General features: G+C 35.9%; 2 protein-coding genes across 2 annotated transcripts; one reads left to right on the forward strand and one right to left on the reverse strand.

The window, feature by feature from the left end:
- Positions 1–1552: 1552 nt before the first annotated feature.
- LOC142336311 (CD82 antigen-like) lies at positions 1553–12622 on the reverse strand. Its single transcript, XM_075385051.1, has 6 exons — positions 12464–12622; positions 11529–11790; positions 7121–7205; positions 5603–5757; positions 2906–3106; positions 1553–2329 (listed from the first exon to the last, which is right to left on the reverse strand). The coding sequence occupies exons 1-6, from the start codon at positions 12494–12496 to the stop codon at positions 2166–2168; spliced, it is 900 nt and encodes a 299-aa protein (XP_075241166.1). The 5' UTR covers positions 12497–12622; the 3' UTR covers positions 1553–2165.
- A 1601-nt stretch (positions 12623–14223) lies between these two features.
- LOC142337166 (putative OPA3-like protein CG13603) lies at positions 14224–15300 on the forward strand. Its single transcript, XM_075386273.1, has 2 exons — positions 14224–14506; positions 14867–15300. The coding sequence occupies exons 1-2, from the start codon at positions 14269–14271 to the stop codon at positions 15112–15114; spliced, it is 486 nt and encodes a 161-aa protein (XP_075242388.1). The 5' UTR covers positions 14224–14268; the 3' UTR covers positions 15115–15300.
- The last annotated feature ends 1211 nt before the right edge of the window (positions 15301–16511 follow it).

Consider the following 16511-nt stretch of genomic DNA (forward strand, 5'->3'; position numbering starts at 1 on the left):
ATTGTTTATATTAAAATTTACAAGCTGCTACCACCTGCTTTGCTCTTAGTAGTTTGAAGAGCGATGGTTTGGCGCGTAGTGAAATAATGGTTAAATAGCGCCAAAATGGTTGCTATATAGCAGGGTTAATTATTTGTGTCTAATTCACGCTCTAATATTACTCGGTGACCGTTAGAAAATTGTAAAAGGCGAGGAGTTCAGGTGCCTGCTTATCAATCTTTTAAGGGAAGATGAAGCAGCAGTTAGGTTTTCTGAGTTTTTTTTTTAATTCGATAAAGGCAACAGATCTTGGAGTTGCAGTTTAGCCAAGGGGACAGAAAACCCCGCTCGTTAATCCGTTGTAATTTTCTTTTTCTTTGTAATATGCATCCGTCAACAGTGCAGTAGTGTTTATTTGTTTGTTTAGTGTTAGTTATTTGTGCTGATAATGTTCTTCTTTCCAGCTTTGTTAGTGCCTGTTCCTCCGTTGCATTAGGGCAATATCACTCGAATTTGGTTCTCAGCAGTTTCATCACAACTGGCATTTGAACCCCACGCAACGAACACAACAATCTTTGATTCTTATAAACTTGTGTGAACAAAATATTGCGCGCTTTTGCGTTCATAATGGTTCGCTTAGCTTACTAAGAGTTGAGACTAGCCACTATACTTAATATTACGTGATATAATAAGTTGCATTATAATTAGTGTTCGCGGTACTATTACCTGGTAATATCATTAGTTATAAATAGATATTAGTTTTAATAGGTTGATGTCGAAGTTTTAAATCGATGACTGGTGCTTACTGGTTACTTAATGGTTTTGGGTGTTTTAAATCCCCTAGTCTCGGAGAAGAGCTGTCTCAGAGAAAAAATCTCGGAACTGTTTCTTCTCCAGGTTAAAATATGGGTTTCTATAATCGACGTTTTTAGAGCTGTGTGATTTATGTTAGTGGCTAATCCCACCCCTTGCTAGTCCTTTTCAAGTAGTAACTGACTAAAATGTGTTGTTACAATTTTATTCGCTGATATTCCTCATATGGAAAACAATAGAGTAAGAGTTAAAGAAGTCTGTATGAAACTGGTGTTTTTCAAATTCTTATATTTCCTCAGTTGGCGGTGCTATCCGATTAAGGTCAACACATTCAGTTTAGATTATGTTCAATTGATGATAGTTAGTTAGTTGCAAGTTAATTGGAAATTCTTTATCTTTTGATTTCAGTCAGTGTTCCTGTATTTATCAGATAAATTAGTAAATACTTTATTTCGGAAAATTCCCCAGCAGTAAAGGATAACCATTTATAACTGACATGTTCATAATTATATAGAGGTATGTATGATTTTAATGGCCAGTCCCAGCAGCTCTTATCATCAGGCTATGCAAACTATTATTTGTGCAAAAAAGCGATGTAATGAAAACGAAAAGAGAAAAGTGAAAACGGTTTTGTCCACGGGGGTAAAACACTTCAACTTATGTTATTTTTATTGGGAAAAATTGAACATGGTCCTCAATTAGATATCTTCTTAGTTTGTATTGGTCTCATTATTGCATCTCATTCCGTGTGTTGAACAAATTAGAAATTAGTAGTTTAACTTCGTATTATTTACAAAACTTTACAAATTCCAACAGAAGATTATTTACAAGTTTGTACAATTTTACAAAGATTGAGTCACTTTAACTGATTATCGTCTTGTGTCAAATCATTTGATGGTCACATGTATTATGATCTCTAGTAGTATGTCAGTAGAATTTAGTCGCCGTTTTAGTATTATTGAATAAAAATGGTGATAACTACTCTTTTTACCTGGTGATGAGTTATTCTATATAGATTAATGAACAATCGAGTATGGAGGAATCGGTTGGTCAACTCACGTCTTGTCATAAAAAGAAATGCAAAGCGAACTTTTTGGGTTCGCTTGGGGGATTGTAAAATGTGAGATTTGCTTGGATCTTTTTGAAATACCCGTTTACTATCCACATTTGATCAAATTTGGCTCCGCTAATTGCTCGTCTTTAAAAATTTCTCAATTTTTGTGATCGACGTTAAATATGTTCAATTTATATTTCCTCCATGGGTAACATTCTAAAATAGTACGTAGTGCGTTTTGGTCCGTTGTTTAATTATGATGAGATCCAAGCAAATAAGGCAGTCCTGGTTATTAATAGTACTTGAAGAGGTTCATTATTTATTCCTTAGTGTCTTCGACTTTTTTCTTTCCGAAGCGCGGACTGTCAATTAATCGGCACCCTGCCCAGACAAGCACAAGCTGCAGCAGCACAATTCCACCAGCGACTCCCGCAACCACGTAGATGGAAGCTTTCAGCACTGTTTTCACCTCGTCAATGGAACCTGAAAGCAGTCGACTGGTATCACTGTCTTTGGTTTCGGAACCGCAATCAGGTCCATGGGCCGCATAGTACTTTGCATGCTATCAACGTGACAAGCGTTTTGCGGATTGCGCAGGTTAATAAGGCTGGGAAGACTCAATGCAATTAAATATTTCTAATTTTCAACATTTTTGAATCGTGTCGCTTGCTAAAACATGCAAGCATTTAATCGGAAGCGATTCCTAATTTAAGCAATGCCGTGGCAGTTCGTAAGAGACAGGCTAATCTGACGGAATTAGAAGAAAATTTTTGCTATTTTACTTCCCGTCGATGCATGAGCTGAATGTTATTTTTTCTTTTACCTATCCCTTTACTGGCTATGTATTGTCTTCCTGGAGTGATTGTCAATTCCAGGTCACTTCATATGATCAATTTTAACTGAAAGCAGTAACTGAGCTTTAACTAGCTTTTCGCGATTCCTTGGTGGTCAATCAAAGCATTTTTTTTCGTGCTGTTTTGTGCTACTATATTTGAAATATATCCTTGGAGCTTCAAAATGAATTCAGTTCATTCATTTCAATCAAGATGATATAATGACCTTTATTGTTGGGCGTTTGGGAGGTACTGTCTATTGTGTAGGTTCCGTTGCCATAGTCCGTGATTCCGAAGCAATTCTGCACCCACGTAATGTCAAAATTGCTGGTCGAGATGTCCCCACTGATTACCTTGGCCAGAGAGACGTATTGGTCTCCTCCGTCACAGCAGCTTACAGGGTATGGGATAGTGTACACGGTTCCACCTGTTTAAAAAAATCCCTTAGTATACAGACATATAGCGATAGTATCCCATTGTGAACAAAACGGTCCAACAATACAGGTTAATAAACCATGTTAATGATAAAATTATCCAAAAATGTATGATATGGGAAATAAACATAACACCAAAATAGGGTACTCTTGGCAATTAAGAACATTTAACTACTATTTCACTCTGAGCTACCGACCTCGTTTCACTTCATTCATAACTGGATACCCAGATAAGCGGCAGTCTGTTATACAACTAATTCTGCCATAGCATTTCCAGAACTATTTCCAGCTTCGTAGACGCAAAGTTTGTGCTGCTGCAGCGCGCAGATTGATTTTTCTTTTGTTGACTTTTGCACAACAACACGCTACAAAACAGACTTATCTCATTCTGTTTCTTTCAAAAGAAATGTAGCAGTTGCAACAGCGCGCAATTTGATAACTGCATCAGTTGTTTTTGAATGTGCGTTTGTTTAACAAATCCATTCAAAAACAACTGATGCAATTATCAATATGTGCGCTGTTCTATCTGCTATCTTTCTTTTGAAAGACAAACAAAATGAGATAAGTCTGTGCTAATCTCCGATTCACTTTGTGTAGTTTCCAAGAGATTTTCCAAGCTCGGCTGAAGGCTTCTAGGATCCTATCAACAATTGCCGCCCCCTCTTCAAAAGGAGATATTCTTGAGTAAAATTTAAGCGAGCTGTTTATTAAACAATCAGAGACTACCAATAACTTTCAACGTATGCGTATACCATGTTAAACTAAATAGAATACAATACGCCATAATATTTTAATAAGCCGAATTGGAATAAGAGGCGAAAAGAATTCCCGACTGGCGGGTCGGTGGGCGCGCGTCACGGCTTCGCCGCGATAACCGAACCTCGATTTCCGGATTACAGCCCACAGCGCATGAGAGGCATGGCCGTGAAAAGCGGTCCACAATTACGCTTAAGCCGATATTCGGCTATCTAAACTCGAGGCCAAGTAATATTGTGGCAAAGTTCTGTTTGAGAACAATTGTAATTTTCATTAAAATTTTGAAGTAGAAAGAAAAAATTGATTTCGTTATTGTGATACAAATCAATAATAAGTGAGGACAAATAACGAGATCATTCGGAGCTGCTATTTCAATTTGCCCCTAATTACAATTTAATATTGGTCATTTAACATAGATAATGGATTATATACCGAGCATCATTTTTTATTATAATTTAGGGCATCTTGAAGCAACAAACAATTGGAGTAATATTAATGATATGGACTTTCTTAGAAATTAATTCTAAGACCAGCGAAGAATGCTAAAACCAGCAAAAAATCATTTCTGTAAAAGTTGATCCAGAGATTGACTAGTCTTCCTTTTGCAGGCGAAGTAAATTTTTGATTCTCAAGTATCTATGATGGCTGATTTTATTCTAATAAAGTTCTCCTGCAATCCCTGTGAGAAAGCGTTTAGATTGTTAGGCGAAAACTCAATTGGCAAAGGGAGTTTGTGTAGCCATGGGACAAATTTTTTAGCAAATGTTTCGTAGACATTAGGTGAATACAAATCAAAACACTTAAAGCCGGTGCCTTAGAATTCACTTCAAGCTGTATGACTCTGAGCAGTCCCCAGCAAGATGATAGCTAACAGAAATACAGGTTTTCAGTGTTATTTGAATATTGAGCATTTGCAGCATTTCAGTTTAGGTCTGTCCCCAATTATGCCGAAACTGTTTCAAGGGGAATAAACAACGAATTTTTTAAAAGGTTATCAACTTTTCACTTCGTAACTTATACCAAAAATCTTTTGCACAGGATTATAGAGATGAGGTAATAGTTCGGATAATACGTCTTTTTACTTTCAACTCATTTTCAAATACAATTACTGGAGACTTCTTTAAACTTTAATATGCCAGGTGAATTCTGAAGTGCCGCCTTTAAGTATTTTAATTGGTATTCGTCTAATAAAAACGAATTTTTAACTTAAAGAATTTCGTGTAATGGATACAAAAATTCCGTTTGCGCAATCGTTTAATATCTCACCCCCATCTCATCCCCCCAGATAATACTGAAGGAAGAGTGCCAGTTTTTTTCTCGTCAGAAGAACTAAGATGTCTTGTGCCGCTTGAAATTGGTTCAAAGCTGTCATTCAATCGATTTAGACAGAAAGTGTCGATGTGATATCAAAGATAGCGCGCACTGAACAAAAGAACAGAAAATAGCGCTTCAAAAATTGTCAGTTTTTTGAAGTTGCCATTTGTACGTTTACATTTTTAACGAGTTTATGTGAGCGTGTATATCTCGGTGCTGAGATACTCGTTAAAGAGTTGTCGTGTGTTGGTTTGAAGATGAATTTTGTATGCATCGGGTGCAATAAAAACCATCAATTTTCAACCGAGCTTTTATAAGTAATGAGTTTCACAAGATTTCATGCATATATTTATAATATTTATACATCAACTCCGCAAATTTTGATCAATGAGATGTTCTCATGAGACTATGATACATACTGTTGTCAAAGGTGTTTGAGCTGAAAGTGCCGTTGTACCACTCGGAGTACACGTAGTCAGTGAAGCTATCCACGCCACAAGTGCCAAGCTGGTACTGGATCAGATTCCAGGCCACAGATATCGGAGCTTTGGTGTAGTCGCCCTCGTATTCGTATCTTAACACACAATTACGATGTTACCTTGCCCACTCTAGGCAACCTTGTTTTTTGCACTTGATTTTTATTGCTGCAAAATGGCCTAAAACGCAACTTGATGGGCGCACTCGGAGGGTGCTGACATTGTTTTTCTTACAATGCAGCACAACCATCTAATCAAAAAGAGTTGTGTTAGATGATACACTAATGACAACGCCAGAGGCCAACGCCTGACTAGATTTTACGAATATAATTGGCTTTATTTGCCTTGATAGCTACGAAGTGCTTACCAGAGCTACTACTGAAATTAATACGCAGTGATAGAGATGTAAAATTACAATATGGTCATTGTCTGGTCATTTAGGTACTGATAAATCGTAGTCTGCGTTGACATACGAGCACAACCAAATGAAATATCAACTGAATTGGACTTGCCACTAAAATTCCTTATCTAATTACCATGACCTATTTTTAACTTTGAATCAGGTGCTGAAGGGCATCGAACGTAGTTCCCCGCTGAGCTTTCTTAAGCAAAAGTTTTCACTGTGACAGATAGGTGTTTGGTTTTCATTTCTTTTGTTATCAATTGTTAAAGGTGATCTTATCGTGTGCCATCCTTCAATTGCCAGTGCATTGACCTTCCTTTTTAAATGCTTTGGTTCTAAAATGTCTTAGTTTGGCGTCTGATTAGTGATCTCGCAATTTTCTGTTCACTTTTCGGGGCATCGGCTTTTTCATGTTAACGATTTTCGGATATTTTGCGTAACCGCTGGACTTATTTCAGGTCAATTTTCGGCCCTAAGTTTCTTTATTTCAATTTTCCTTTAATCTGAAATCCTTTTCAGATATAAAGGATGTTAACTCGACTATATGCTTTGGTTAATATAACGGCCTCAAAGTGATAGTAAAGCCTCATCGTGGTTTTAGTCATCATTCCCGTCAAATTTTTTGATAACATTTAAAGTCTTTCAAGTTGATCAATATCTTCGTCACGATGGAACTGGTTTCGTAAACTATTTTATGTAAGTGATGTCTTTTGTTTTGCTTTAGCTTGTTTATAAGATCAGCTTAGTGTTTTGACTCTGCAGAAGGTGCTTCACTCGAAAAATGGCAACTGTTGGCATGTAATTGAATTTTGTTCAAACCGTAAACTTAATCCAACCGAAACAGTGCATTTAAACTTCGAACCAAGATATTGGAAGGCTTTTACTTTTTAAAAGTTGTATATCAATTCGAACGTGTTGAATTCAGATTTTTTGTATGAAAAGGGTCACATGCAGTCTGGTTCTGTGCTATTGTTTTGACATCCACTGGCTTCAATATTGTCACCAATTTGTGCTTCATTTCTGGCAAATAAACTTTCCACTTAAATGATGGGACTTACTTTATTGTGTCCCTCATTTGTTCCCTTGCATTTTCCATAATCTTGTCACCTTCCAGGAAGAACAGCACAGTTAGAATGCCCAGACCTGTCAACAATTAAAATCCTGATTAAATATCGGAAAGTATTTCAAGAGCGGTTACCAATTCTTGATCCTATTAAACAATAAAAAAACCCGATTGAGACTGTTCCTGTGTTTGCGCACAATTAGTTCCTGATATTTTCCGGCAACTGTTTATGAGGCAACAAAAATTTGATAAAAAGCTTTTAATTTTCGATTAGTTTCGTTTTTTATCTGTGGTGTTATCATTTTTAATGCATTCCCTGGCTCCATCAAACTAGGCTCCTTAATCCGATTTTACCTTTAGTAATTTTCACCGAAATTTTTGTCCCATTTCATCTCGGTACATAATATTGCAGGTGAAATTACTGTACATAATATTGCAGGTGAAATTAGCTGCATAAAGAGTTACAGTAAAAGATCATAAAAGTAGAGCTACAGATTTTCGAAATTAGTGGCACCTGCTGTACAGCGTGAGAGAAATCGTAGCGCAGAGTTCTTGCATTTTGACCTTAAGTGCGAATCACTTTACTTCCAAAACTGTTTTTTTCATCTCGTGGAATTTCATGATAATTTAATTCTGGTAAAAATGTTAAATTTTATGCGTTTTTCGCGTGTTAAACATTTAGAAATTGCGATTGAATGGCAGATTCTCAGAATTACGGAATTGCTTTATTATTGCATACATTTTGAGAATTTTTCAATTTTCAATTTTTTTGGTTCTTTTGTTTTGCAGTTTATGTGTAATCTTGCAATCACCGTCTTTTGCTCGTGGGAGGTGTGCTACATCGGAACAAATGAGGTAAAATAACTAGCACTCTTTTTGGTTCAAATAGCGGATGACACTTAAGTGCTAAATTTGTCGGAGACAAGTAGACTTGTTTTTGAAAAGAATGTGCTCCGGTTTTATAGGCTCCGGTGAATCGATAGTTTCCGTGAATTCTTAACAGTGGTTTAAAACAAAAATTTATGGCAACTTATATGTGCATCTCAGGACAAATTCTGACACATTTTTGCATGATTTGCAGTTTTTAATTATTGTTGCATTCGTTGAGTTTTGGCGCATTAGTTGAGTTTTGGCGCATTAGTTGAGTTTTGGCGCATTCGTTGAGTTTTGGAGGATCTCTTTTCTCGTTAAATATACAATATTTCTTTCTTTGACGTGCTGAATGATTTTGAGGAGATTTCATCGCTCATTTTTAATTACTGTTTGGTTCTGCCTTTTCCCTATTTTTTTGTTTTTTTATGACGCTGTTCATTTACGCTTTGTTGTTTGCTGATTTATCCAAGTCGATGTGCTGCTAATCAGATTTAAAAACAAGTTTTTTAAAAAAGTTTGAATATGTTTTAATCTCTTTTGAACTTTTTACGATAATTTATTTTTTGTCTAGTGTTTTAATAATTGTATTCTTTAATTTTTTATCTTGTCTTGCAATTTTTGTGGCATTCGTATGTGCTTGATCTTTTCCTCGCATTTTTGACACAATTAAATCGCAAATTAAATTAACAGTTTCCCCAGCATTCCGAGGGGGCAATGCACAAGAGGACGCCAAACGAGCACCATTGCACTCTTTAAATGACGTCCGGACTAGAATACAGCAACCTTGAGATACAAAATATTAAAATAACGAAAAGAGAAAATTGCACGCTGTGTTATCTTAAATGGTAATAAAATTATTATAAAACAAGTCCAATTTATAAGAGCACCAATATTATCACAACAAATGGGAGAAGTTTGCATTGTGTTACGATCCAAGTGGCTGGTTCAAAAAATTGTACAAAGGCCTGATAAAATCGGAACTTTACCAGTGTGATCTATACTTTCGAAAACTGCAAAAGGGGGTCCCTGACCCCATATAACCACAATGGGCAACCAGAAGGACCCACGAGGGGTTAGATGGATGTTCGTATCGCCTAACTTGGCTAATGAGGCAGGGCCTAAAAATTAAACAAAGGTTAGAACACTACATTCTCTAGTGTATAATCACAGAGTAAAATATCTTTGAAGTTATGAGCTATCATTTGGACTTCTGCAATTATATCAGCATTTATGTTAGTATAACGGAACTTCAATAGGACAATAAGTAGTTTCACACTTCGATTTTGCAAAGAGTTTCTCGTGTTATTTGATTTAATGTTCGGTACCGAACAGAACCCTTGGTGTTTATTTCAAGTATTGTACCTACAGTCTAAAACCTGACAGAAATCGTTAAGAACCTGCGATGATTTTAAGTTATATGACTTCAAAGCAAACTCGAGCAGGTAATAAATGTATAGCTTTTGAACACTAAGAACTCGATATTTTCCATATAGTTGTTCAGCGTTTTCCCGTGGAGAGAAAAAAGTAATACAATGCGGACACTTTTTTTTGTAAACGTTAAGAGGGTCGAGAGTCGTTTTCGAGCAGCCACCATTGATAAGTATATCATATTAAATTTTTGGCTTAATATAGAAATCATAAAATTTTAGAACACTTAAGGTATTTGCGCATTACAAAAGGCAAATATTTGTCAATATATACACCTAAGTATTTAGGTACATTCCTGAACTCTATCTCCGTCTCCTGAACAGATGGAGCTGTTGCTTTATTTAGGGAGCATTGCGACTCTTTTTTAGTTCGGTTTAGAGAAAGATGGTTGCTAACGAGCCAATTGTTAATGTTTAACTCCTGTTGAATTTCACTTTGGTTAGTGTTTAGAGGAGACCAAAAAGAAGTATCGGCAGCATAATGACAAACTATCGATAAAGTGCAGTTATCGCTTAGGTCATTTATGTGTATTGAAAACAACAGGGGCCCCAAGAAGTAGCCCTGGGGGACACCACAGGAGACTGCAAACATCTGATTAGAGGTCTGCAATAGCTAATCTAATAATTGTTTATTTTCAGCAAGATAATCTTTCAGCAGCTTCAAACAAGGACCACTTGTGACATATGTACTTAGTTTTTGCTCCCATTGATTATTATTCAAGGTATCGAATGCTTTTTTCAAATCAAGATAACGTGTTGAAGGACCGTGTTTTACGATCAATTACGATTCTTCTGTCTTCGGTTACTTCCGCGATTGCAACAACAGTTGAATGTTTCGAAACAATCAAAGCAAATTTTGTTAACCGATTTATGGAAGTCCAGTTGCGTCTGATCAGATTAAAGAACGTAGTGTTTTTTAAAAAAACTTTTATCGTTAGTTTAAGTTTTCGAAAATTATGCAATTTTTTGTCTTGTTTTGCAACGTTGATGACATTCTTAAGCTCTCTTGATCTTTTCTGTGCATTTTTGAATCAATTATTTGTCCACTGTTATCGCTGATCAATTTCGCACGCATTTTTCCCTCAGTTAAGCGGGTTATTTATTTATTCATTTCCATAAATCTTTATTGTCTCCAATTACCTACTTCAATATTAAAATGTCTTTGGACTATTTTATTGAGTGGAATAAACATCGTCTGAGGGCACGGTGGCTGCTCTAATTTAAGTTCAAGGGAAGTCATATTTTTTATCAAGAAATGCGGCAATGAATGTGTTCAATTTTTTTGTTGATTACCATCTTTCATCCTTTTTTCTACAACAATCGATTTTTTATTCATATTTTGTTTAATGTTTTTTTTTTTTGAGGTTTATTTCTTCAATATATGTTAGAAAGATTGTAATTAGTTCTCATGCTAAAAAAGTGTTGAAATTGGTTTTGTTTAAATTAAGATTTCCAGTTGACGTCAATTTCAAGTACAAAACCTCAATAATTAGGGACAATAATTTTTCAACTAAGTAACGGCATTATACATTTGCCCTTCTAAGCTGGCCCTTCTGAAATAAGAATAGCGTCAAGAAACAAAAATAGTTTCTTTTTTAACTGAAAAGCGAAAAATTGAGATGAGAAAATTCAACATCAACGCGAATTGTCAATTCGTCTACAGAACTGTTGGCATTTGGAATTCATTTCTTAAATAAGATTAATAGAGGGCTCGTTTATTAAAGATTTTAGGACTTGGATCGCAAGAAATTAAAATTAAGCTGCCAAAAAACGCAAAAATTTAAATTTACAGCATTTTTTAACTGTAGTTCCAAACACCAGTCGAGAGTTCCTTTGACCTTCTGCCTCTTCCCTTAAATTTAGTTCCATTTAGCTTCTGTTGACTATGAATAGTCGGCTTAAAATTTAAACTACAGATATTCTTGATTCTAGAGGAGTGGCGCATTCTAGCTGATCATCTTTTGCATTTATTCTCTTTTCAAGGCATCGGTAAATTTCAACAGGCTCGTCATTCCAGGGACATTAAAGAAAGAAGTAGTTTGTTCACCGTGAATAATTGAAACAGAACTTTTAGAGAAGCGAAACGTTTGAAGTGTCTCTCACCCAACAAACACATCATAAGAATAACAGCATACAGTCCCAACATGAATTTGCTCTTGCAACACACTCCAAACAAGCCCAACAGAGAAGTGATAATAAGCACCACCAGAAATCCCAACATTGAGTACAGTGAGATGCTCATGTCTGTGGATCCAAACACGTCCAGTAACTCCACGATGTTAACACCCACAATGGCGTAAATGAGTCCGGCCAAGATTCCCACGCTCACTATTAGGGTGATTATGTTGGTCACGAAGAGAATGACCTAGAAAAAAAGAACATGAGATTGACCAGAAACCAGACCAGAACATATCTTGAGTATAATCGAGATCTTAAGATCCGCTTTGTTCTGTGGACAATATGCAACATTCGGTGTGGCGGTCGGATGTAAATAGCTCCTGACTAAGGGATTTAATATTGTGTTCTATAATGGCAAAAATCGAAGAGGGGAGAGCTATTTGTTCCCACAACAATTTAGCCCTCTAGTAATGGTGTTCAGGGTTCATTCAGCCTTAGTTTGTTTTTACAGATTGATGGCGATTTTTTGATAAAACATCACAAACCCTGGGATCCAGCTTTCGTCACTGACAGTGTCAGTGGTGTTCAGAAAACAGCCTGGTATTATAGTTCCTTTCGCCACAATATATTTACATTAATGGGTCGGGCTGAAATCCTTTCGCTTAGACGACGCCAAGTTAAAGCTTATCAACTTCAGCTTCAAATCTTTAGATTCCTCCAAGGCTTCCGAGAGAAAAACTGCAATTCGAATTCCTGAAGTTGACAAAAATTTTGATTCCAAAGCTTTTCTGATTGCCAAAAGTGGATTGGATAACCCAGTTCCAGAGCAATTGTCCTAATAAATTGAAAAATGACATAACCCTCTCTATTTTCAAAATAAACGAGCACTCTTAGGAGCTGATCAATTGATCGTTCCCTACCTTTGCCACAAAGTCGATGATTGTTCCGCACATTTTTGGTCCTGAACTCGCTGTGGTTAAGCAATCGGAGTCTTTGACCAAGTTGTAAAGAATTTAAAAGCACTGCTTATTATAGATTTTGACTCTGTACTGTGTTTGATTGTGAGTATATGTGCTCTTTCGTATTTGTTAATTTGTACAGTTTGAGTGTGCGCACATGAAAAGTTACATCTACTATATTGTGGCTGTGACGTAAAAAATGCGAATGTGAGTTTTCAAATTTAGCTTTTCTTTTTTGTTGCCTACGTAAAAGCGTTTGGTTTTGTTAACAGAATGAAGTTGTTGTTCTTCGCATTGTTGACCCTCTTCAACAATAATTTACTTACTAGAAAAATTGAATGTTATTAATTTTGCTCAATCTAATGGATGTATGCATTCTTCATGGAGTTCCCAATTGTTCCAATTATAACCACGGCAGCTCATATTTTTCCGATAGTTTAAAGTTTTGTTATTTTGAGCTCCATTTTGTAATTTGTTAAGTTTTTTTTGTGAGCAAAGTTCTTGAATCATCTGTTTCGAAGTTATTTTATTTGTCATGTATAAAGCAAATATGCAATATGGATATATTAGATATAAGAGAATATAAAAGAACAAGAATGCTTTCCACTGCTGTGGCATGAGGAATTAAAACGAAAGGAAATAAGGTAGCTAGATTTTTGGTGGGCTACAGATGACTGGTATGTGTGTTTAGTGTAACGAAACGGTAGAGATTGAAGTTTCTGGCTTAGATAGCCGGCTCAGAACAGCTACGATCTCCGTAGATTTTAGAAAATTTTTGTCGAATGGTGGTGGGCAATTTGTTATCATCAGCTTACAGTTTTTAGACGAGATTGCAATCAACAATGGAGTGTACTTAGTCCATTATTTGACCACTTATACGTTATTTTTTCAATAAACGGGAGATGAATTTCTCTTTATCCAGTGTTCAGATAATTGTGTTGCAGGTTTTGCGATACATAACATTTCGGGAAATTGAGAACTTTTTGATGGAAAACGATAATCATTTCCGAAAACAAATCAGCTCACATTGAATGCTGATAAAAAACAACTCGTATGTTATTAGCATGAAAACGGAAACAAACACTTTGTTTTGTAAGGGAAATCCCTAAGAGCTGCACAAAATTGTCAATATCTTGTTATGCAGATAGATTCAATTGACATTTGAAATTTACACAAACATAGTTCTGATTAAATAATAATTTTGTTTCTGCGTAATTGCAGCGGAGCAGCATTAGGCTTTTAGTTTGCAGTGCATTAACAGTAGCCTGTTCTCAGCTCTCAGCTGTCCTTTTTCTATTATTCCCCATATCTCAGACTGTTCATTTCGTGAGCATGTATGCTCTTTTTTGGTGACTATGGCAACTTTTTTTTGCACCTGAGATTTTCACGTGGTACCATTATTGCAGCCAAAATTGGTCAGGCTTTGGTCAACCTGAAGCTCTGGTGAAGTAAGAGCTCATCCTCACACAGACAGCTTCACGCTGGCTGAGTGGTTTCGGCTTGTTCTAGTTATACGAAATTCTGTTGATCAAATTTTCTACTCTAATTTTCTACTAAATTGCAGATGATAATTTTTACAAATTTTGCACTGTTAACTATTTGTTACTTACGCTATAGCATTCAATGGCTTCGATATTTTAAGCCTGACTCGGTTTCTTCCACCTTTATTTGTTGTAGTATAACATCAAAGTGGACAGGCAGCAGCTAGTTGTTTCAGTTTTCAGATACTAAATGAAAAGATAGTGTGACAGCAAATCGTGTTAGCAATGGTAGCTCCGTTACCCGTTCAGAAAATATTGATAGTTGCGCTCAAACAGATGGCCAAGCCGTTTGCAGCTAGACTGGTTGCTTTTGCAGAAACTACACCTCGGTTGAGGAAGTATATTCTAGCTCCGATTGGCCAAGCCAGACACAGGGCTGAAGTGATTGTAACTGCTTGGAACAATGGAAAGACCAGACCAGAATTTATTGCACCTCTTACCGAAAAAGTGGCAGTTGTCAAAGGTTGGTGCAAAAGGTTTCAGATCAAGAGCAATTTTTACTGTTATTGCAATTTTCGAAGAACTCTGGACTTTTTTACTATCTTCTTCAAATTTTATCATAATTAAAAGAAGAGCTAATTTTCTGTCGAGGTTCTTGATGTTGAACCAACATGTCTTAAAACTAGCAAAGAGTTTTCATTTTTTTGCTGTTTCTTCAGATGTTTTTTTCCCGCGAACTTTTTTCCGAGGTTTGTAGAACTAAAAAATAGAACGGTTGGTACTGTGCTCGCTGAATTAAACAAAAAAATTTTTTTGCAAAATCGAGAGGCATTGCTCCTAATAAAAGAAATTATATAAGGTAATGGAAGTTTGTTTGTTTCAGGAACGGACATTCTTCTCAACTTAACTCTTATAGCTACATTAATCATCATATTTTTGAGTGAATACTTCAGCTCGGCTGCAAAAGAGGAGAAACTGAGAGAACAACAGAAAGAAAAGTTGGATGAATTGCAATTAACTTTACATGATTTCTCAGATCGACTAAAACAGCGTTCAAAGTACATGGGAGAAATTGACGAAAAATTGCAGCATATGGAAAGCAGAGTTAAGTTGCTGGAGGCCAAAAAATGAACTTCCACTCTATGATTTTATCCATGGTTTCCTGTAAAGTAAATTATTCGTTCTGCAGATGAACAAATGTCTAACGGATATTCATTGCTTAATGGTGCTAAATCTTGCTGTTTAATTTGCTAAACAGGTTTTTTAAACAGTAGAATTTTTTACTGAATTTAAGTTAGTCGATTTTTTTTCACTTTCGTTTTTGTTCGAACCTTTTGTGAAAAAGGGTGCAGAACGTTATGCCAGCCTGTCTTTTTTGTTGATCCAATACTGGCCGGCTGATTTTGTTTGCTGAGTGGAATAAAAATGGTATCATTGAGTGCCCCTGAAAAATTACATCGACCCTCGAACAAAATTGAAGTTTTTCCACTTGGTCTTTACCATATCAGAACGCTGAGACACTATTGTTTGAATTCAGTATATTAGCACAGCTAGATGAGCTTTGGATGTATTATAAAGCTTTTTTATGAATAATAAGCACCAGCATCAATATAGTAAAATGAAATAGTTCGTTTTCGGTTAAAATAGGGAGAAATTAAGCAAACAAAAACTTGATAGAAGTTGCCGTTAAAAAAGTAATAATCTAATTGTGGTTTGTTTGCCAAATGAGGTGTATATAAAAAAAAACAATGCGAAATATTTCTTCATTTTAATGCTATGTTGGAAGAATTTACCAGAAGACAGACTTCAATATTTGCTTCGTGCAGAAATTTCTGTTAGAAATACGAACAAGACGGCTCGCTCGAGTCTTCCAACATACTTCAAAAACAACTTTTAAATTCTTCCGGAGAAACCGAAAGCAACTTATATGCATTGGAGCAAATTACTTGTTCTGTTTGAACCAAAAAAGAACAAACCCTAGAAAGATAAGTGTTGTACAATCTGAGAGACAGAAAAATCATTAAAAAACAGCTTACATGACACGAACAAGCACCAGCACACAAATACAAAGCCCAACATCAAAGAAGAAACATTTTTATAATTTTTTTTGTCAATTGCTCACTAGACAAGTTTCCTCACCGTTCATTTAGGTCTTCCTTGTTTTTTTTTTCTAAAAAGCTTAGGTGTGGACTTTTCGAGGCAATTGTATTGGTAACTGTAATTTTGACACTCAACATTAAAACGTAACATTACATAGTTTTTAGAAGTTTTTCTTCAATTTTAATAGATCATTTGCACAACGGGACAGTTAGATTTTCATAATCTCGCAGAACCGTTATCAGCAAGATTTAAAAAGGAAGTCTAGGTAATGGACACATTTGAAGCCGCAATTTGTAGCAAATATTATGTAGTTTTCTATTTTTTGTTTCTGACATTTTTTTGCACTCTGCCTCTATTTGTGTCTAGCATTTGAATGCACTATCTCTGTCACGCTAACTATCCGTTTCTCCTCTCTCATACACACACCA

The sequence above is a fragment of the Convolutriloba macropyga genome, chromosome 3, assembly GCF_964194025.1.
Source record: "Convolutriloba macropyga chromosome 3, txConMacr16.3, whole genome shotgun sequence".
Classification (NCBI taxonomy): Eukaryota; Metazoa; Xenacoelomorpha; order Acoela; family Convolutidae; genus Convolutriloba; species Convolutriloba macropyga.